General features: G+C 40.7%; 1 protein-coding gene across 3 annotated transcripts in view; it reads left to right on the top strand.

The window, feature by feature from the left end:
* The window catches only part of LOC118906184 (gamma-interferon-inducible protein 16-like), a 53,148-nt gene that overhangs the window by 7,475 nt on the left and 24,465 nt on the right, over positions 1–21,208 (top strand). For all 3 annotated transcript variants that reach the window (XM_036873573.1, XM_036873567.1, XM_036873579.1), the window contains exons 2-6: positions 11,365–11,649; positions 12,574–12,707; positions 13,342–13,503; positions 14,977–15,144; positions 19,360–19,557. In XM_036873573.1, coding sequence (XP_036729468.1) covers positions 11,385–11,649; positions 12,574–12,707; positions 13,342–13,503; positions 14,977–15,144; positions 19,360–19,557 — 927 coding nt within the window. In that variant the 5' untranslated portion in view covers positions 11,365–11,384. The remainder of the gene's footprint in view (positions 1–11,364; positions 11,650–12,573; positions 12,708–13,341; positions 13,504–14,976; positions 15,145–19,359; positions 19,558–21,208) is intronic.

Below are 21,208 nucleotides of genomic sequence, written 5' to 3'. Positions count from 1 at the left end.
TAAAAATTGTTTTGGGTTTGTTATTGTAGGTCTTTTCCTTCTCTTGTGTTTACTGCCAAGAGAAGTTCCTTTAGCATTTGTTGTAAAGCTGGCTTTTTTGTGCTGAATTCTCTTAGGTTTTGCTTGTCTGTAAAAGTTTTAATTTCTCCATCGAATCTGAATGAGATCCTTGCTGGGTAAAGTAATCTTGGTTCTAGGTTTTTCCCTTTCATCACTTTAATTATGTCCTGCCACTCCCTCCTGGCTTGCAGAGTTTCTGCTGAAAGATCAGCTGTTCACCTTATGGGGATTCCCTTGTATGTTATTTGTTGTTTTTCCCTTGATGCTTTTAATATTTTTCTTTGTATTTAATTTTTGATAGTTTGATTAATATGTGTCTTGACGTGTTTCTCCTCCAATTTATCCTGTATGGGAGTCTCTGCACTTTCTGGACTTGAATGACTATTTCCTTTTCCATATTAGGGAAGTTTTCAACTATAATCTCTTCAAATATTTTCTCAGTCCCTTTCTTTTTCTCTTCTTCTTCTGGAACCCCTATAATTCGAATGTTGGTGTGTTTAATGTTGTCTCAGAGGTCTCTGAGACTGTCCTCAATTCTTTTCATTCTTTTTTCTTTATTCTGCTCTGTTGTTGTTATTTCCACTATTTTATCTTCCAGGTCACTTATCCATTCTTCTGCCTCAGTTATGGTGCCATTGATTCCTTCTAGAGAATTTTCAGTTTCATTTATTGTGTTGTTCATCATTGTTTGTTTGCTCTTTAGTTCTTCTGGGTCCTTGTTAAACGTTTCTTGTATTTTCTCTAGTCTATTTCCAAGATTTTGGATCATCTTTACTATCATTACTCTGAATTCTTCTTTAGGTAGACTGCCTATTTCCTCTTCATTTTTTTGGCCTGTGGGGTTTTACCTTACTCCTTTGTCTGCTGTGTGTTTCTCTGTCTTCTCATTTTGCTTAACCTTACTGTGTTTGGGGTCTCCTTTTCACAGGCTGCAGGTTCGTAGTTCCTGTTGTTTTTGGTGTCTGCCCCCAGTGGCTAAGGTTGGTTCAGTGGGTTGTGTAGGCTTCCTGGTGGAGGGGAGTAGTGCCTGTGTTCTGGTGGATGAGGCTGGATCTTGTCTTTCTGGTGGGCAGGTCCGTGTCCGGTGGTGTGTTTGGGGGTGTCTGTGACCCTATTATGATTTTTGGCAGCCTCACTGCTAATGGGTGGGTTTGTGTTCCTGTCTTGCTAGTTGTTTGGCATAGGGTGTCCAGCACTGTAGCCTGCTGGTCATTGAGTGGAGCTGGGCCTTAGCGTTGAGATGCAGATGTCTGGGAGAACTTTCGCCATTTGATATTACATGGAGCTGGGAAGTTTCTGGTGGACCAATGTCTTGAACTCAGCTCTCCCAACTCAGAGGCACAGGCCTGACACCTGGCTGGAGCACCGAGACCTTGTCAGCCACACAGGTCAGGAGAAAAGGGAGAAAAAAAGAAAGAAAATAAATCAAGTTATTAAAATAAAAAATAATTATTAAAAATAAAAAAATTAAAAAGTAATAAAAAAGGAAACAAAGAAGAAAAATAAGAAAGAAAGAAAGAGGAGAGCAACCAAACCAAAAAACAAATCCACCAATGATAACAAGCGCTAGAAACTATACTAAAAAACAAAACAAAACAAAACAAAAAACGGATGGACAGAAACCTAGGACACATGGTAAAAGCAAAGCTATACAAACAAAATCACACACAGAAGCATGCACATACACACTCACAAAAAGAGAAAAAGGAAAAAAATATATATATTGCTGCTGCCAAAGTCCACCACCTCAATTTTGGGATCATTCGTTTTCTTTTCAGGTTTTCCAGAGATGCAGGGTACATCAGGTTGTTTGTGGAGATTTAATCCGCTGCTCCTGAGGCTTCTGGGAGCAATTTCCTTTTCCCTTCTTTGTTTTCAGAGCTCCTGGGGTTCAGCTTTGGATTTGGCCCTGCCTCTGAGTGTAGATCTCCCGAGGACGTCTGTTCTCACCCAGACAGGATGGGGTTAAAGTAGCAGCTGATTAGGGGGATCTGGCTCACTGAGGCTGGGGAGAGGAAGGGGTATGGAATGCAGGGTGAGCCTTCAGCAGCAGAGGCCAGCATGATGTTGTAAGAGTCTGAGGCGCACCGTTTGTTCTCCCGGGGAAGTTGTGCCTAGATCACGGGACCCTGGCAGTGGCGGGCTGCATAGGCTCCTGGGAGGGGAGGTGTGGATAGTGACCTCTGCTTGCACACAGCCTTCTTGGTGGCTGCAGCAGCAGCTTTAGCATATCATGCCCGTCTCTTGGCGTCTGTGCTGTAGCTGCAGCTTGCACCCCATCTCTGGAGCTCATTTAGGTGGTGCTCTGAATCCCCTCTCCTCGTGCACCCCAAAACAATGGTCTCTTCCCTCTTAGGCAGCTCCAGACTTTTTTCCAGACTCCTTCCCAGCTAGCTGTGGCTCACTAGCTCCCTTCAGGCTGTGTTCACGCAGCCAAACCCAGTCCTCTCCCTGGGATCTGACCTCCGAAGCCCGAGCCTCAGCTCCCAGTCCCCACCCGTCCCGGCAGATGAGCAGAGAAGCCTCTCGGTCTGGTGAGTGCTGGTCGGCACCGATTCTCTGTTCAGGAATCTCTCTGCTTTGCCCTCTGCACCCCTGTTGCTGCGCTCTCCTCCATGGCTCCGAAGCTTCCCCCCACCACGCCCTGTCTCAGCCAGTGAAGGGGCTTCCTAGTGTGTGGAAACTTTTCCTTCTTCACAGCTCCCTCCCACTGGTGCAGGTCCTGTCCCTATTCTTTTGCCTCTGTTTTTTTCTTTTTTCTTTTGCCCTACCCAGGTACGTGGGGAGTTTCTTGCCTTTTGGGAGGTTTGAGGTCTTCTGCCAGCATTCAGTAGGTGTTCTGTAGGAGTTGTTCCACATGTAGATGTATTTCTGATGTATTTGTGGAGAGGAAGGTGATCTCCACATCTTACTATTCCGCTCTCTTGAAGGTCTCATGATTCGCTATTTCTATACATTTCAAATCAATCACCACAATAAGTCTAGTTATGATTGTCACTATACAAAGATATTACATACTTATTGACTATATTCCTCACTGTACATTTCATACACATGACTCATTTATTTTGCAACTGGAAGTTTGTACCTCTTAATCTCCCTAACATTTCTTTGCCCCCCACCCCCTCCCTCTGGAGAACACCCATTTGTTCTCTGTACCTGTAATTCTGTTTATGTTTTGATATGTTTGTTCATTTGTTTTGTGTTTTTAGATTCCACATATAAATGAAATCATACAATGTTTGTCTTTCTCTGTCTGACTTATTTCACTTAGCATAATACCCTCTAGGTCCATCCATGTTGTTGCAAATGGCAATATTTTATTATTTTTTATGCCTGAGTAATAACCCATCATATATATTTACCACGTCTTCTTTATCCATTCATCTACTGAGGAGCATTTAAGTTGTTTTCATATCTTGGTTATTGCAAATAGTGCTGACGTGAACATTGCAGTGCATATATCTTTTCTAATAGTGTTTTTGTTTTCTTTGGATAGACACTCAAGAGTGTATCTTGAGTATCTGGATCATATGGTAGTTTTACTCCTAATTTTTTGCAAATCTCCATGTTGTTTTCCATAGTGGCTGCACCAGTTTACATTCCCACCAACAGAGCATGAGAGTTCTCTTTTCTCCATATCCTCACGAACACTTGTTATTTGTCATCTTTTTGATATAATAACCATTCTGACAGGTTAGTGATGTTAAACATCTTTTCATGAGCCTGTTGGCCATCTGTATGTCTTCCTTGGAAAAATGTCCCTTCAGATCCTCTGCTGATTTTTAAATTGGGTTGTTTGTTTGTTTGATGTTGACTTGTATGAATTCTTTGTATATTTTGGATATCAACCCATTGTCAAATATATTGTTTACAAATATAGTCTCCCATTCAGTAGGTGGCCTTTTGGTTTTGTTGATAGTTCCCTTTGCTGTGCAAAAGATTTTTAGTTTGATGTAGTCCCATCTATTTATTTTTGCTTTTGTTTCCCTTACCTGAGAAGATATATCCAAAAAAATATAATGAAGACTGATGTCAAGGTGTGTACTGCCTATGTTTTCTTCTAGAATTTTTATGGTTTCAGGTCTTACATTTAAGTCTTTAATTTGTTTTGAATTTATTTTTGTATGGTGTGAGAGAGTAGACCAGTTTGATTCTTTTGCATGTAGCTGTCCAGTTTTCCCAACACCATTTGTTGAAGAGGCTGTCTTTTATGCATTGTATATTCTTCCCACCTTTGTCAGATTAATTGCCCATAAAGTGTGGCTTCATTTCTGGGATCTATTCTGTTCTGTTGATCTATATATCTGTTTTTGTTCCATTACTATACTGTTTTGATTACTGTAGCTTTGTAGTATAGTTTGAAATCAGGGAGCATGGTACCTCCAGCTTTGTTCTTCTTTCTCAAAATTGTTTTGGCTTTTTGAGGTCTTTTGTGTTTCCATACAAATTTTAGATTTTTTTGTTCTAGTTCTGTGAAAAATGCCATTGGTAATTTGATAGGGATTGCATTGTATCTGTAGAGTGCTTTGGGTAGTTTAGTCATTTTAATAATATTAATTCGTTCAATCCATGAACATTATATCTTTCCATTTTTTTGTGTTGTCTTCAATTTCTTTCATCAGTGTCTTATAGTTTTCCAAATACAGGTCTTCTACCTCCTTAGTCAGATTTATTCCTAAGCATTTTGTTCTTTTTGATGTGATTATAAATGGTATTGCTTTCTTAATTTCTGTTTTTGATAGTTCATTGTTAGTGTATAGAAATGCAACAGATTTCTATATATTAACTTCATATCCTGCAACTTAAGTGAATTCATTGATGAGTTTTAGTAGGTTTTTTTTGTGGTGTCTTTAGGATTTTCTATGTATAGTATCACTTCATCTGCAAACAGTAAAAGTTTTAATTTTTCCTTTAAAATTTGGTTTCCTTTTATTTTTCTTTGTTTCTAGTTTGGCTGCTGTGACTAGGACTTCTAATACTATGTTAAATAAAAGTGGTGAGAGTGGGCATCCTTGTCTTGTTCATATATATATGATTATTTTAAGTTGCTGACTTCTTAAGTTTAAACACATTTTAACAACACTGCATTTCCTCCCCCCTTTCCATGTTTATAATTTTGACATCATATTCACATCTTTTTGTTTTGTGTATCCCTTAGCAACTTATTGCAGATATAGATGATTTTACAACTTTTGTCTTTTAACCTTCCTACTAGCTTTATACATGGCTAATATATTACCTTTACTGTATATTTGCCTTTACCAATGAGATTTTTTCCTTTTATGTTTCATATTTCTTTTCTTTTTACTTGGAAAAGTCCCTTTAACATTTCTTTTAAAGCCAGTTTGCTGGTGCTGAACTCTTTTAGCTTTTGCTTGCCTGTAAAACTTTTAATCTCTCCATAAAATCTGAATGAAAGACTTCCTGGCAAGAGTATTCTTGGTTGTAGATTATTCTTTTTCATCACTTTAAACATATCATGCCACTCCCTTCTGGTCTGCAGAGTTTCTGCTGAAAAGTCAGCTGATAGCCTTATGGGAGTTCCCTTGTATGAAACTTGTTGCTTTTCCCTTGCTGATTTTAATATTTTCTCCTTATCTTTAATTTTTGCCATCTTAATTACAGTGTGTCTTGGTGTGGTCCTCTTTGGGTTGATCCTGTTAGGGACTCACTGTGCTTCCTGTCTGTTTCCTTACCCAGGCTAAGGAAGTTTTCAGCTATTATGTCTTCAAATATGTTCTCTGCCCCTTTTTCTCTCTCTTCTCCTTCTGGAACCCTCCTATGATATGATGAATGATAACATGTTTGATGTTGTCCCAGAGTTCTCTTAAACTGTCCTCATTTCTTTCTTTTTTTTTTTTTTTTTTGTTCAGCTTCAGTGATTTTCATTTTTCTGTCTTCCAGCTCGCTGATCTGTTCTACTGTATCATTAGCTCTACTGTTGATTCCTTCTGGTTTATTTTTCATTTCAGTTATTTTATTCTTCCTCTCTGTTTGTTTCTTCTTTATATTTTCTAATTTTTTGTTAAAAACTTCTAACTTTTCACTCTGTTCATCCAATCTTCTCCCGAGTTCTTTGAGCATTTTTATGGTCACCTCTGTGAACTATTTATTGGGTAGGTTGCCTACCTCCACTTCACTTAGTTGTTCTTCTGAGGTTTTATCTTGTTCCTTCATTTGGAACATATTCCTCTTTAGCTTCATTTTGCCTAATTTCTTGTTTTATTTCTGTGTATTTGGTACATTGGTTATGTTTCCTGACCTTGGAGAAGTAGTCTTTTGTAGATGTCCTATTTGTCCCAGCAGTGCACTAACTACCTTCTGGTCACCAGAGCAATATGCTCTAGGGCTGCAGTCCCCAACTTTTTGGCACCAGAGACCAGTTTCATGGAAGACAATTTTTCCACAGACCAGGGTGGGGGGAATGGTTTCGGGATGATTCAAGCACATTACATTTATTATGCTCTTTATTTCTATTATTATTACAATGTGATATATAATGAAATAATTATACAACTCACCATAATGCAGAATCAGTGGGAGCCCTGAGCAGTTTTCCTGCAACTAGATGGTCCCATCTGGGGATGATGGGAGACAGTGACAGCTGAAGTGTGTTGCTCATGTCCAGTCTACTCTGTAATCTCGTTTTGGTTGCTGACACTGCAGAAAACCCTGCTTCACAAAGATAGGATGTTGGAAATGGAAGCAGGCTTTTCAGTGCTTTTGTGGCAATTTAAGGATATTCCACCTTGACTTTAATCCAGAATGTATGGAGATTTGAAGTTGTCTCAAACATACTTTTAAGGCCACTGTCATTTGCAGTCTCAAGCAGTTGATCCTCTTCTAGCATGGACAAAGTAGATTCACCTGGCTTATTCACAAATGAGTTGTAGATCCATTCCTTCCCAGTTCGGGGGTCTTTTGTGGTTGAGAAGTAATGCTCAAACTCTCTTGAAAGCTGAGATAGGTGATCATGCACCAGGTGGGAGAAAGAAGGCCCTGGCTCACTCTCTCAAAATCTTTGCTAATGTTTGAAACATATCAAAAATCCCAATGTTCACTCGTCACCCCCCTAATTCCAGTTTGTCTTTGAATGAAGTCACTTTATCTACTGACTTGAACACAGTTGTAGTTCTCCCCTTAAGTGACAGATCGAGTTTGTTGAGCAGGTTGAATACGTCACACAAGTAAGCAAGTTTTTTTTTTTTTTAATTAATTAATTTTTAGCTGTGTTGGGTCTTCGTTTCTGTGTGAGGGCTTTCTCTAGTTGCGGCGAGCGTGGGCCACTCTTCATTGCGGTGCGTGGGCCTCTCACTGTCGCGGCCTCTCTTGTTGCGGAGCACAGGCTCCAGACGCGCAGGCTCAGTAGTTGTGGCTCACGGGCCCAGTTGCTCCGCGGCATGTGGGATCTTCCCAGACCAGGGATCGAACCCGTGTCCCCTGCATTGGCAGGCAGATTCTCAACCACTGCGCCACCGGGGAAGCCCAGTAAGCAAGTTTTGAGACCCATTTTGTGTCACTGAAATGTGCTGCCAATGGTGCCTGTTTTTCTAAAAGAAATCTCTAAGGCAGCTCTCATAACTCAAAAACTCTGGCCAATGATCGACCTTTAGAAAGCCATCTCACTTCTGTGTATAAGAGAAGACGTGTGTGCTCTGTGTCCATCTCCTCACAAAGCTACATGAACAAATGTGAGTTAAGGGCATGTACTTTAATGTGACTGATAATTTTAATCACATCCTGCAAAACGTTGTTAAGTTCAGGTGACATTTTTCGGCTTATCAGCATTTCTCTATGGATGACACAGTGTTTAGACTCACATTCAGAAGTGACCTATTTGGCCTGAGTAGTGAAACCAGAAAGCCGTCCAGTCATGGCAGCCGCTCTATCTGTGCATATACTGACACAAAATGACCAGTTCAGTTTTCCTGATATGTAATCATTCAAAGACTTGAATAGTTCTGCAGCTGTGGTGTTGGTTGGCAACAAAAGTGCACATAACATATCCTCATGCGCATCCTCCTGAAAAATATATTACACAAAAACAAGCATTGTTGTTTTGTTGTCAACATTGGTACACTCATCAACCTGGATTGCATACCACGGTGACTCATTAATCCTCTCTAACAATTATGCCTCAATATCCTCTGCTATTTCATCAGTTCGCCTAGTTATGGTGCTAGCCGAAAGAGGAACACGTGCCACCTTTGAATTGCAGCCTCTCCTAAAATTTCACAACAAATGTCCTTAGCAGCAGGCAGGATCAACTGTTCACCAATAGTAAAGTGCTTCTTAGCTTTAGCAATGCAATTAGCCACTAAGAATGATGCTCTCAGTGCAGACACATGTGATGAAGTGGTGGCCTTCGATAATTGCTTCTGTTCTTCGTGCTCACATGTTTTTGTTTTGAAAAAATCCAGAGGCTTGTCTTTTCATGCAGGGTGCTTGGTCTCCATGTGGTGAAACAGTTTTGAAGCTTTCATGGCTTCGTTGGATAGCTGGTCACCACATACTATGCAAAGTGGGCTTGGAGAATGTTAATCACCTGTTGCAATGAACCCGTAATTTAAGTAGGACTCTTGGTATTTTCTTTTAAATGCAGCTTTCTTTTTGTTGGCAGTCTTAAGAGTCTTCTGCTGTCTCATCATTGGGTCTTTCCCCATTTTCAAAGAAGCTCTCCAGTGACTTTTGTTTTTTACTCATTTTGGCTAAGGTTAGCTTGCCAAAACTGTGACTGAGACAAGTGCATGGTGCGGGAAAGAGGCATGGACAGTAGTAAATAAAATAATGGGCCAGCCATGTGCAGACTAAAATAAGTGTCGGATTCTGACTTAAGCTCTGCCACCAGATGCAGCTGTACAATTGAAGTGCATCAACTCACTTGCCACTATAAAGCCTGCCACCAGATGCAGCTTAATTGTCACTTGCCACTCACTGATAGGGTTTTGATATGAGTCTGCAAGCAATTGATTTATTATGGTCTCTGTGCAGTCAAACCTCTCTGCTAATGATAATCTGTATTTGCAGCCGCTCCCCGGTGCTAGCATCACCGCCTCAGCTCCACCTCAGATCATCAGGCATTAGATTCTCATAAGGAGTGCACAACCTAGATCCTTCGCATGTGCAGTCACAGTAGGGTTTGCACTCCTATGAGGCTCTAATGCCGCCGCTGATCTGACAGGAGGTGCAGCTCAGGCAGTAATGTGAGCAATGGGGAGCAGCTGTAGATACAGATGAAGCTTTGCTTGCTTGCCTGCTGCTTATCTCCTGCTGTGCAGCCCTGTTCCTAATAGGCCATGGACTGGTACCAGTCTGTAGCCCAGGGTTTGGGGGCCCCTTCTCTAGGGGTTCCCCCTATGAGAGCTATGCAAGTCCTTCTTTTGTGGTCGGCTGACTATCGTGGATAGTCTGGTAGGTGTGGCTGGCCCCAGTTGGTTGCCAGGCCCTGCCTTGTGCCAAGGACAATGGTTGGTGAGGCTGGGTCACAAGGTGACTGGCTGTGCAACCTTGGGTGTCCCAGGGACAGTGCTGGCCCACTGGTAGGCAGACCAGCAGGCTACAGGTTCTGGCGTGTCCCAAAACTGGTGCTGGCCACTGGTGAGTGGGGTTTGGTCATGGGGCAGCTGGCTGAGGGGTCCAGTGTGTGTCGGAACTGGTGTTGGCCTGTTGGTGGTTGGGTCTGGGGCCCAGTGGCCCCAGGGCTGGAGTCAGCCTGCTAAAGGACGGGACCAGGGACCAGGGCTTACTGGGACTAGGGCCGGCTCACTGGTGGGTGAAGCCAGGTCTCAGGGCCTCTGGTTACAGGACCCTGGCGGTCCTGAAGCTGGTATAAGCCTGTTGGTCATTGGGGCCAAAGCCTAGTGCCACTGGCTAAGGGGTCCAAGTTGTCCCAGAATTGGTTTTGGCCTACTGGCAGGCAGGGCAATGGCCCAAGAGATTCAGGGGCTGTTTCAGGCCTGCTGGTGGATTGGCTGGTTTTTGATAAGGCAGGCTGCAGCACTGTGGTGGTCCTGGGCCGGTGTGGGCTCATCACTCTATGGGCCTGATCTAACTGAGGTTGCTCACGATCTCTCAAGAAGGAATAATTCACAACCCTGGGAATTTGAACATTCCAATTATAAAAAAAGGTACACAAACACATGTTTCCTAACTAAAAGAATTCTTGACTTGAAACAGAAAACTGGAATACATACCATACATTGAGTGCCATCAAGGAGGTGCACAGGGCTCTAAAGAGGCCCAGAAGAGTGACACTCACTCCCAAATCAGGCCCCTGGTAGCTTTCAGAAGACAAAGCCTCAGTTGAGTCTTGAATGCTCTAAGGAGGTATTCAGAGGAAGAGAGATGGGAATGGCTTTCTAGGCCTTGGGAAGGGAATTAACAAAGTCATGAAATATGAAAAAGTAAGGTGTGGTGTGTATTTCTAGAGCAAGAGACATAAAAATTACAGAGGTAAAGAAAGAGGCAGATTATTCAAGGCATTTTAAGCCAGCCTATGGATCAAGAACTTTTTCAAAGAGAAAATGGGGAACTATTGAAGGATGTCAAGTGGGATAGAACCGTGGCTTTATAGAGAGATATCTGGCTCTATGGAAAGAACTGATTAGAGAAATTAAGCCTGGAAGGAGAAAAATCAAGCAGCCATTGAAATAATTCCAGCCAATAAATGCTGTGATCCTGTCCTAGAGAGAAGGGAGAAGTCCAACAAATGGACACTGATATGGGCACATAGGACACAGAGAACATGGTCCACACCCCAGGGAGAGATGATGCTAATGAGAACTGACTAGGGAAGTGCCAAGTGGATGGACTAGTGTTGGTACCCAGCGTGGAACTGTAGTGCTATGACAGAAGGATATTTGTATAAGGTGAGAGGTTGCAGCCCATTTTGTTCATAGGCCACTTCAGACATGGTGGAAAGAGTCATGAACCAACAAGGCAGACATTCAAGAAGTAGGCTGCAGCTTCAATAAAGGATAGGAGGAGGAATCAGGGACTTGGACACTGCGTAGTCCATACTTGACACACTGCAACCATTGCTTATTTCTGGACCTCCTTCCACCATACCCACCCTTAAACCAACTCAAGATCATCATTAAAATGGGAGAATTTCTTAGAAGTTTCTCATACAGCAGTTTTCAACCCACTTTCCGCAGTAACACGTCTGGTAATTAAGTCTCTTTTTGTCACACACACCCATGGATAATACTTTGGCATATGCCATTAACTCACATAGACATAACCAGTCTTTTAAATTGTCTGTAAAAAGGTGCAACACTGTATGTTTTTTTTCTCTTGCAGGCACGTACCTAACTTGAGAGATGGGGAATGAATTCAAGAGAATTGTTCTGCTGAAAGGATTTCAGCACATCAGTGATTATCAGTTTAGCGTGATTAAGTGTTTACTGGCCAAGGATTTAAGACTGACTAGTAAAATGCAAGATGAATATGACAGAGTTAAGATTGCTAACTTGATGGAAGCAAAGTTCCGTGGGCCTGCCTGTGTTGACAAATTAATAGAATTGGTCAAAGATATAGAAGAAATTAAAGACCTTGCTAAAACTCTTAAAAATGAGAAGTTAAAAGGTACTTGGAAGAACCTCTTTCACACTCTCTCCGTACTGACCTCAACCTTAAATAGAACCCTGATTTGGTCAAAGTTTAGACCTCTCTTTTCCAACTTAGGACTCAGTAGCCATGACAATGGTAGTACTTTAGATGCCAACAAATTGACAACTTAGAGGATGCCTTTCCTACAAAGAGATCTGATATGTTTTAGAGGGTGTATTTTGGGGGTGTGGGCAAAGAAAATATTAGAAGGAGCTGATGAGAAAGGCTGAGGCTTCCATACATTAGAAAGGTTAGACAATGATGAAACAAAATTAGAACATGTAGGTTCTTGAAATATTTAAATCAGTAAATATGCATGCTCTATTATCATATTTACTCCATCATTTTTATACTTTCTAGAAACAACTCTGAGGCAGTACTTAAATAAAAACCTGCCTCTGAGAGATGTGAAGAACTTGCCTCTTATAAAACCACTGGATTAGGAAAACATATTTTAAAAAGTCAAAGTCCAGTATCACCACTTTGTCCCATCACAAATTAGATTATATTCATTTTCTCTGGTTTCAGTAATTCAAATAAGTCTTCTGTAGAAATTGACCCACCACTAGCATCATGAAAACTTTAGATTCTTAAAAGGAAAATATAGAATAAGTGGATTGTAAAAGGGTTCGACTGAGCTAGATAGGAGTCCAGAGGACAGGAAGAATATGCTGGTGGTACAGGGGACAAGAAAGGAAACCACTGAGGAAGTCTGAGCCAGTACCTATACCTATGCTGCTACTGCTGGCCACCTATGGACAAGCTAGGCTAATGCAGTAGAGGCAGATACAAGCTTACCCAGATCCACAAGCAGGAAGTGACAGGAAATAGTATTGAAGGTGCTTCAGGTATCTTAGACCAACTCCTCTGGATTTATCATGTTCTCTTTTACCACATCAGTTATTAGGAGAAACAGAGCAAAAGAAGCAACTCCAGTGAAAAAAAGCAAGCTGGATAAACCCAGTCCTGACCAATCTACATCCACCACTAATAAAGCTTTGGGACCTGCATCAATCAAGGATACACCTGTGAAGGTAGGATGGCTAAGGTCCCACAAAAGGAGATTTTACTGTGGCTTTTCTACTTATTACCTTCTTATGAACACTTAGTTCTTTATTCATTTCTCAACATGCAAATAAACGAATCAGAGAAAAGGGGATCCAGGGCCAGAGTGAAAATTAATTTTAGAGCCGGTGAATTAATAGGTACTGATCACCCATTATGTTTCCGAACTACTGTGCACTTTAAATTGTGTAATATAATTCCCTATGGTGGAAATATGAAATCATTACCCCTCTTTTAGATGTATATTAAAATAGCAATCAGATTAGGAAAACAGCTTGCCAAAGCCTACTCAAAGAGACTAAATTCAAACTTAGATTTTCTAAATCCAAGTCCGCTGCTCCTATCATCAACACAGAAGTGAGTATAGGAATGACATGTATAAAATTTTCCTTACTATTGGTATGAAGCCAACATACATGTGCACTGCTTACCTTCTGGCCATCTCTTCAGATGGTGGACTATATGTAGTTCCCTGGAGTTCCCAAGGACATAAATTTTAGTATAATTAGAATCTAGTAATAAAAGTTTGATTTTCTCAGTAGTAAAGATGTGTTTCTTTTATTATTGAAAAGTATTAACCAGGGGAAAAAAACCTACTTTCAGGAAAAGAAAACCACAAAAACTAATGAATCTAAGAGGATGAATCTAAAGAAGGAGCAGAGTCAGCTTCCAGGATTGTTAGTAACCAGCATACAGTCAACTGAGAGCCTTCCCCAGACTCCTCAAATGCTTCCACCAAAGCCATCCAGCAGTTCCTCAACCAAGGTACCATTTCCCTGTTCCTAATACGTTCACCACCCTACATCATATTATAAGGATCCTCATGACCTTGAAATAGTTTCTCAGTAATCCCTTACTATATAAAATTTCCTTATATAATAAAATCACCCATTAATTTATCAAATGCAGATATTGAGACCTCAATGTATTCTAAGTCCTGTGGCTTTTGGCAAGGTATGCATTTATGAAATAATTCCTGACCTCAAGAATGTGACTATCTTATGTTTGGTCCTGAAATAGGGAATGGGAGTGACCAGACAATTAGACATGACTATAAGGGTATGTTTCTCCCTTTCACCCCTTTCCCCTTAACCACAGGTCTAGACTAGTTCTCAGAATTTTATGCTCTTTCCCATGTCAGGTGTTTGCACATAGGCTCTTTCCTTGATTGGGAATTCATTATCCCTGTCTCTTCTCTGGCTCAAATGCATTCAACCTTCAGGTACCAACCTGAATTCCTTCCCCAGGCAAGTTCTCACTGAAACAACCCCTTTCAAGAAAGGATCAGATACTCTCATTGTTTGCCTTCACAGGACGCTTTACTATTCCTTTATAGTACTTATCACAACTGTGATAACTCTACATTTTTCTTTTCTTCTAGACAAGGAGCTCAGATTATAGGTAACCTGTCCCAGAGGAAGACAAGACAGGGGTGGGAAAGTGATTTCACACCTGTAGACATTGACTCTTATTCCAACCTGCTTTTTGTTTTGCCCTGTGGTTATACGAAACCCAGGACTATGGAGCCTTTATTTGAGATGAATGGGCACTAAAAGATGGCCCCAAGACAACATGAAGGGTAGGCAAGAGCAGGATTTAAAACACTATTCTCTAACATAGTTTCTCACCTAAGACCCAAGCTGCCCTCTGACTCAGGCTGCATCCCCCCCCACCCCCACCCCCATCACATGCCCCTTGAAGACAGACCTCCCATATAAAGGGACTCTCTATTTGGGGTGTTGTTTCCTTGTTGTCATTTTTCTTATTAGTTCCAAGAGTCCATATTTCGTCCAGTAATCTTTCCCAAAATATCAGTAGGTTTCTAGGAGCCTGAAGAGCAGATATCAGAAACCCACTTGTGTATTTTCTTGATCAGAAAGTCATAGTTAATAAACATCCTTAAATGCAGCCAATTTTGGACTGAGATTTGCTTCCCTTATAACCAGGGAAGTTTACCTTCCTGCTTTGGCCAGTTTGCATCAGATGTAGGACCTGGATTCCATCCCACACCAATGAAATTTCATCTGAGCTTTTAATATTTGGAGAGTGAAATTTGTAATCCTAGTTGAGATAGGAGAAGGATAGGTAATACAGGTATCTGTATATGTGCTATTATTTCAGAAAAAAATTGAAAACTTAAGACTCTACGTTAAAAAAGAGAAAAGAAATGATGTTGTGTTCTATGTGATTTTGAAAATCATTATCAAGAACTAAAGAAAAAAATCTTTTTTTCTCGAGAAAAAAAATGACATAGCCACCAAAATTAATGACTTAAAAAGGAAGACCATATCTCAGAAACAGAGTCAGCTTCCAGGAACTTCAGCAACCAGCACATGCCCAACTGGGAGCAGCTGTCCAGTGAAATTTATACCTCCACCAACACCATCCAGCAGTTTCTCAGTCAAGGTACCTGCTCCCTGTTCCCATTCCTTGTACCTCCTACAACATAAGTACAAGAATTATCATAATCTCATTTCCCACAATTTACCATTTATTTAATATAATCACTCGTTCATTTTTCCGTGTATGTTTTGTGATCCCACTCTATTCTAACTCCTTGGCTATTTACAACGCATGTATTTATGAAATAATCTCTAATTTTGAGAGGGTTACATTCTTGTGTTGAATAGAAAGAGGAGGGGAAGGTGACCAGACAAGTCAAGATGAATGTGTGTTCACCCTTACATTCCACTTTCCTTGGCCCTACTCCCCTTTTTTCACTGACCACATGATAGGGTTTATTTTCAAAGTTCTGTGCTCCTTCCCATGTCAGATGTTTTGACACGGACTTCTTTCTTTGTTTGGAATCACTTGTCCTGATTCACCACTGGTTCAGGTGTCTTCACCTTTCAGGTGCAAACTTGAATCTCTTCCTCATACAAGTCCTCACTGATATCCCCCTCCCAGAATACATTAGGTATTCCTCTTTTTTTTTTTTTTTTTAATAAATTTATTTATTTATCTACATTTTATTTTTGGCTGCGTTGGGTCATTGTTGCGGTGAGTGGGGGCTACTCTTCATTGTGGTGTGTGGGCTTCTCATTGCAGTGGCTTCTCTTGTTGCAGAGCATGGGCTCTGGGCGTGCAGACTTCAGTAGTTGTGGCTCATGGGCTCAGTAGTTGTGGCTCGTAGGCTCTAGAGCGCAGGCTCAGTAGTTTTGGTGCATGGACTTAGTTGCTCCGTGGCATGTGAGATCTTCCTGGACCAGGGCTCGAACCCATGTCCCCTGCATTGGCAGGTGGATTCTTAATGGCTGTGCCACCAGGGAAGTCCTAGGTATTCCTCTTGTTTGTTTTCAAAGATCCGTTTCCTTTTCCTTTTTAGCACTTATTGCAACTGTAATAAATGTACATTTTTCTTTGTTACCATACTATAACATCAGTTATAAGGTTCCTGTCAACTGAAGAAAAATGCACAACCTAAAAGTTGAGAGTTATGTTTTATTCGGCAGACAATATGAGGACTTAAGTGGGAGACACAGAATCTTAGATAGCTTTGAGAGACTGCTCTGAAGAAACAAGGGGGGGAGCCAGGATGTATATGGGGTTTTGCAACAAAGAGCAGGTAGTTGGAACATCAAAAGATTACTGTTAATAAAGACAGCCAGATATCTCAAGTTAAGGAATTTGGTACTTTTCTATGTATAGGAAGATGCAAGAGTCTGAACTCACTGAAATCATTCCTTTGCTATGAACCTCAGATATCTGGGGCCAGTCTCCTCTGCTTTCTCATGCTGAGTTTCCTCAAGGTGCACCATCAGGGTGGGCTGCAGCAGTTGACTGCTAGATGGTGGGCATCCTGTTTCTATCCCGAGTTCCCTCAGGGCTTACCATGGGGGCAGCTGTAATGTGATGGCTTGATGGCTGCAGCATCCTTAGTTTACTGATGTGGCAGGCCATAGTTTTCATTCACAGTGCCCTTTCCCAGCAAAGACCAGATGAGAATGGAAAAGTGAGTACACACACGTGTATATCAGCTCCTATCCTAGCCTGCCTTGTTTCTGCCCTGATATGACCCCTGTGCTTATCATCACACTGGGATACAATGCCTATTTCTGCAGCAAATAAGCAAGTGACTGAGGAATAGGCAAAAGCAGTATTTAAATCATTATTCTCTAAAATAGTTTGTAACCCAAGTTCCAAGCTGCTGAGGCTGAAGCCCCCTACGCAAATCCATGCATACCAGTTGAAGACAGATTTCTTCTGACAAGATTTTTCAAGTTTTGTTATTGTTTTTATTACTGTTACCTCCAATAATTAATAATTCCTCACATAGTCTCTCTTTGTTTTATTTATGGGATGGAGCTAGTAATCTGTGCCTGTTTGCCTCTAGGTCCAGCTGGCCTTGGTCTAGTCATTGAAACCTCAGGCTCACTGTCTCTCTGCTATGACAATGACTTATGTGGACATCTCTAGACAACCCTATTTTTCTTTTTTTTTTTAACATCTTTATTGAAGTATAATTGCTTTACAATGTGTGTTAGTTTCTGCTGTGTAACAAAGTGAGTCAGCTATACGTATACATATATCCCCATATCCTCTCTCTTTTGCAAGACAACCCTATTTTTCTATGCATACAGGCTTAGAATTGACACTTTCTAAGGTCCCATCTGCCTAAACTTGTGACATAGTCATTTCTACTTTCATAAGACTCATTCTGCTACCCCTAAAACTCCTTGGAGCACAGGAATCCCAGGGAGGCTCATCTGTCCTTCTGGCCTCATACACCTAAACACACCATTCAGTCATTTCTTCTTTGGGGTCCAGCCACCTCTGTAGGAGGCCTGGCACAAAGAGGATCTGACCCATTCTGTCTTTGATTCATCAGGGGAAAGAGCAGGAGAGCCTTGTTCTTCTTCATCATGGGGTCTCCCAACTATTTTCTTTGTAATATAGGCTCTGTTTGGGATTCAAAGACAGAAGCAGACCAATAGTTTCTTTGATTCCTGCTGCTATGTCTCCCCAGTAGCAAACAGCACACATTGGCATGATTCAAGAACAGGGTAGAGTGGTGAAGGAAATAAGCCAAGGGAAAAAAATCAATTACTATTTTTAAATATAATCCAGCCATATAGTATGTTTTAGGGACCTAAATCCTACTGTTATGATGGAAGTTTTTGGTTTAACCGATTGTAAAAAATGATCAAGATGCTCTTGTCAATGAGATTAAATTACTAAATGTAGCAGAAGTGAATAGAGAAGCTTCTTTAATAAAGTGCTTCCCATACCATCTCTATATTGGGTTTCCATCAAGAAGGCCAACATTAAGCATGAAACATCTGTGGATCAGAGCAAAAATAGAAAGCCCTGTGTCTACTGTAAAATAATAATGTAGTGATATTTCTAGGTAATGAGTATTTAATGGTGCTAGACTCTAAGACCTGTGTTCTTTGTGTACATTATCTCATTTGTTCTTTATAACGTCACACGAGGATGCTATTGTTAATCCCATTTTACATATGAGAAAACTGAAGTTCTTAGAGGTTAGAAATCTTCTCCAAGGTCATGCAGAAAGTGAATGTTAGAGCCAGGATTCAAATGTAGCCTAATTTAATTCTAAAACTTGAGCATTTAATTGCATATATTGTAGTATAGATGCTACAATATCTGAAATTTATTTGTAAAAATTTATGTCAGATAGTGTTATATCTCAGATTTGTTTCCATTGCCCAGGCTCTTAAGCCTTCTAATGGGGAATGAAATGACAAGGAAGGTCAGAGGGTGTTGTAATCAAGTAGCTGCATGCCAGAGACAGGCATTTTAAGCAGCTCTCTCATCTACAAGTTTATCAACAACTGATACTTTATGGATTGGTTAAATGAGTGCTAGAAGTGGTAAGAACTGTGGCAATTCTATACTGCAGAATGTTAGAAATGGTCTTTCATCAGTGAAACCAAAGATAGTCAAAATAAATGATTTTACAGACACTTCCTGCCCTGGCTTAAACAATTATAAAAATCCATGTACTGAGAATGCCCTGGGTGAAATTGCTAATGGGTCTGTTTATTGCTGAGAACTACAAAAGATTTGGTTGCTTGATAGAGACTAGGTAGATAGCAGAATCCTGCCTCTGGAATTATGAATTTGAGACAATGTCTCTGGTATGCTGATAAACAAAGCATTCAAATGGATGCAGACCTGGGTTTCCTGGATTTGAGGAGTAGATGATAGAAACCGATTTGCTTATTTGGTAAATATATAAGGTAATGAAGACTTAGTTAATAAAATGTCCATAAGTACAGCCAACATTGTTCAGAGATGTGCTTCCATTATAACCTGGTAGAGTTTTCTACTAATAAATTACTCCAAGTGTTGTCTTGGTGAAGTTGATACAGGCCAGTTTGCAGCAGAGGGAGAGCCAGAATTCCAAAACAGACCGATGAAATTTTGATCACCTGAGTTTTTAACATTTGCAGAGAGAAGTGTGCAATCCTGGTTGGACTCCAAGCTGGGGAGGTGTTGAGGGTATCTGAAGATGTACTATTATTCCAGAGCAAATTGGCAGAGTGAAGATCCTGTGGTGTGTGTGTGTGAGAGAGAGACAGACAGATAGAGACAGAGAGAGATAGAGGGTAAGAGAGAAATATTATGGTTCATCTGATATTGAAAACCATTAACCAGGAAGAAGAAAATACATATTTTTGGATTCAAAAAATAGAAGACACAACCAATAAAACACTTACATCCAAGAAAAGGGAACTATGCCTGGAACAGAGTCAGCTTCCACAATGTGCAAGCCCCAGCATAATCCCAAATGAGGCCTGCCTTCAGACTCCTCAGATGCTGCCACCAACCTCATCCAGCAGTTCCTCAACCAAGGTACCAGATTCCTGTTTTCAGTATTTTCCCTCCCTACAACATAATGACAGCGTTCTCTAGAACCATAAAGGAACTTCTCACCAATCCCCTACGACATACAATTCTTTATTAATTAGATCACACGTGTTGTTATTGAGTGTGTATTTTGAGATCCTACCTACATTCAAATTCGGACTCTTATTATGCTGCCCTTTGCATTAGGATATTCTATGACCTAGTGTGCACATAAATCATTCCTCTTCAGTCATGGGTATAACTAGTAATTTGTTTGTTTAATTTTATTTCTGTGTTTCTCTCAATACACCATGAGTGAGAGAGCTTAGGGTGCAATAAGGTGGAGAAATACAGAAACAAACAAAGCACTATCACCAATTCTTTCTCTTTTTTTTAATTATGGAAGTAATATCATCTAAGAAATTTAGGGAATGCAGATACATAGACAAAAATAATTAATTTTAACTATCTGAAATCTCCCTTCTATCAAATGCCATATTTTGGCAGTCTTTCTGATTTTACCTTTTGTTATGTATATACAAAGAATATCAATTTGTCCCAGGTTGATCACATTACACATATTTTTCTATAATTCAGGTTTTTTCTTTCACCTGCTATATCTTGAAGTGCTACTTAATTCAAGAAGTATAGATTTAAATTATTATTTTAATATAAGAGAATAACTGCATTTTAAAATTTTTATAAATGTAAAAATAATCCTTTACTATTTGACTTTAGGCTATTTCCAGTATTCCCTATACACACAATGAACATAATAAGAACATGTGTCCATCAGGTCTTCTTTCATGACCTTGAGTATAGATACATAATTTCTTCCTTAAGTCCTGTGCACTTCTTGTCAAGGTGCTGCTGTTGTTACCAGTATGAGATTTGTTGTTACTGATTAACTTGGCCTGGGAATGAGCATTCGGATGTAGGGAGAATTGGCCACAGTGATGAGAAATCAGAGTTAAGCCCCATGACCCCCAGGCTGTTGCCTGTATAACGGTACAAGTCAGACTACATGGAGCACTGCTGGTCTGTGGAGGCAGCTGGCCTGTCTCCATGAACTGGTCCCTAGAACTCCCATGGCCCCCCCCCCTTGCCTTCACACTTCTTCTTACAGATCAGTAGCCTCCCCTCCAATTCAAACTGCTCTCCTGAAACTCAGAAATGGTTCAGGCACTGGGTAGACAGGGGGCCATAGAAAAGTCCCCTGACACCTGACTTCTCCTTTGGCATTCTTCTCCTAAGGGTCCTGCCATTATTCTAACAGGGGTGTGTAGAGGAGGAAAAGTAATTTCCCCTCTACCCTTCTGAGTTCTTGGCTGAGACCCCTGTATTAAAGCAAAGATTGTCAAGAAAAAACTAGCAGAAGTTTATTAACAGGTATACCTCATCTATACATAGAAGAGACCCAGGAAGAATGAGTAACTCCCTGAGGTGGCCTAAGCCACCAGCTTAAATACCATCTTTAGTGAAGACAGAAGAAAGAAAAGTGTGGGGAGGCCAGTTATGTGGAGGTTACCAGGAAAAGCAGGAAAAACAAGGGTGATGTTTGTTATGCAAATATAAGTCAGTTTCTCCTCTGGTGATAGTATTCTCTTGAGATTTAGAGTCCTTCTCTTCCTAGTACACAGGGGCAGACACCCTTAGA

Source organism: Balaenoptera musculus, chromosome 1 (assembly GCF_009873245.2).
Source record: "Balaenoptera musculus isolate JJ_BM4_2016_0621 chromosome 1, mBalMus1.pri.v3, whole genome shotgun sequence".
Taxonomy (NCBI): Eukaryota; Metazoa; Chordata; class Mammalia; order Artiodactyla; family Balaenopteridae; genus Balaenoptera; species Balaenoptera musculus.
Note: the sequence above shows the minus strand (reverse complement) of the source record. Positions and strands in the feature narration are given on the sequence as shown.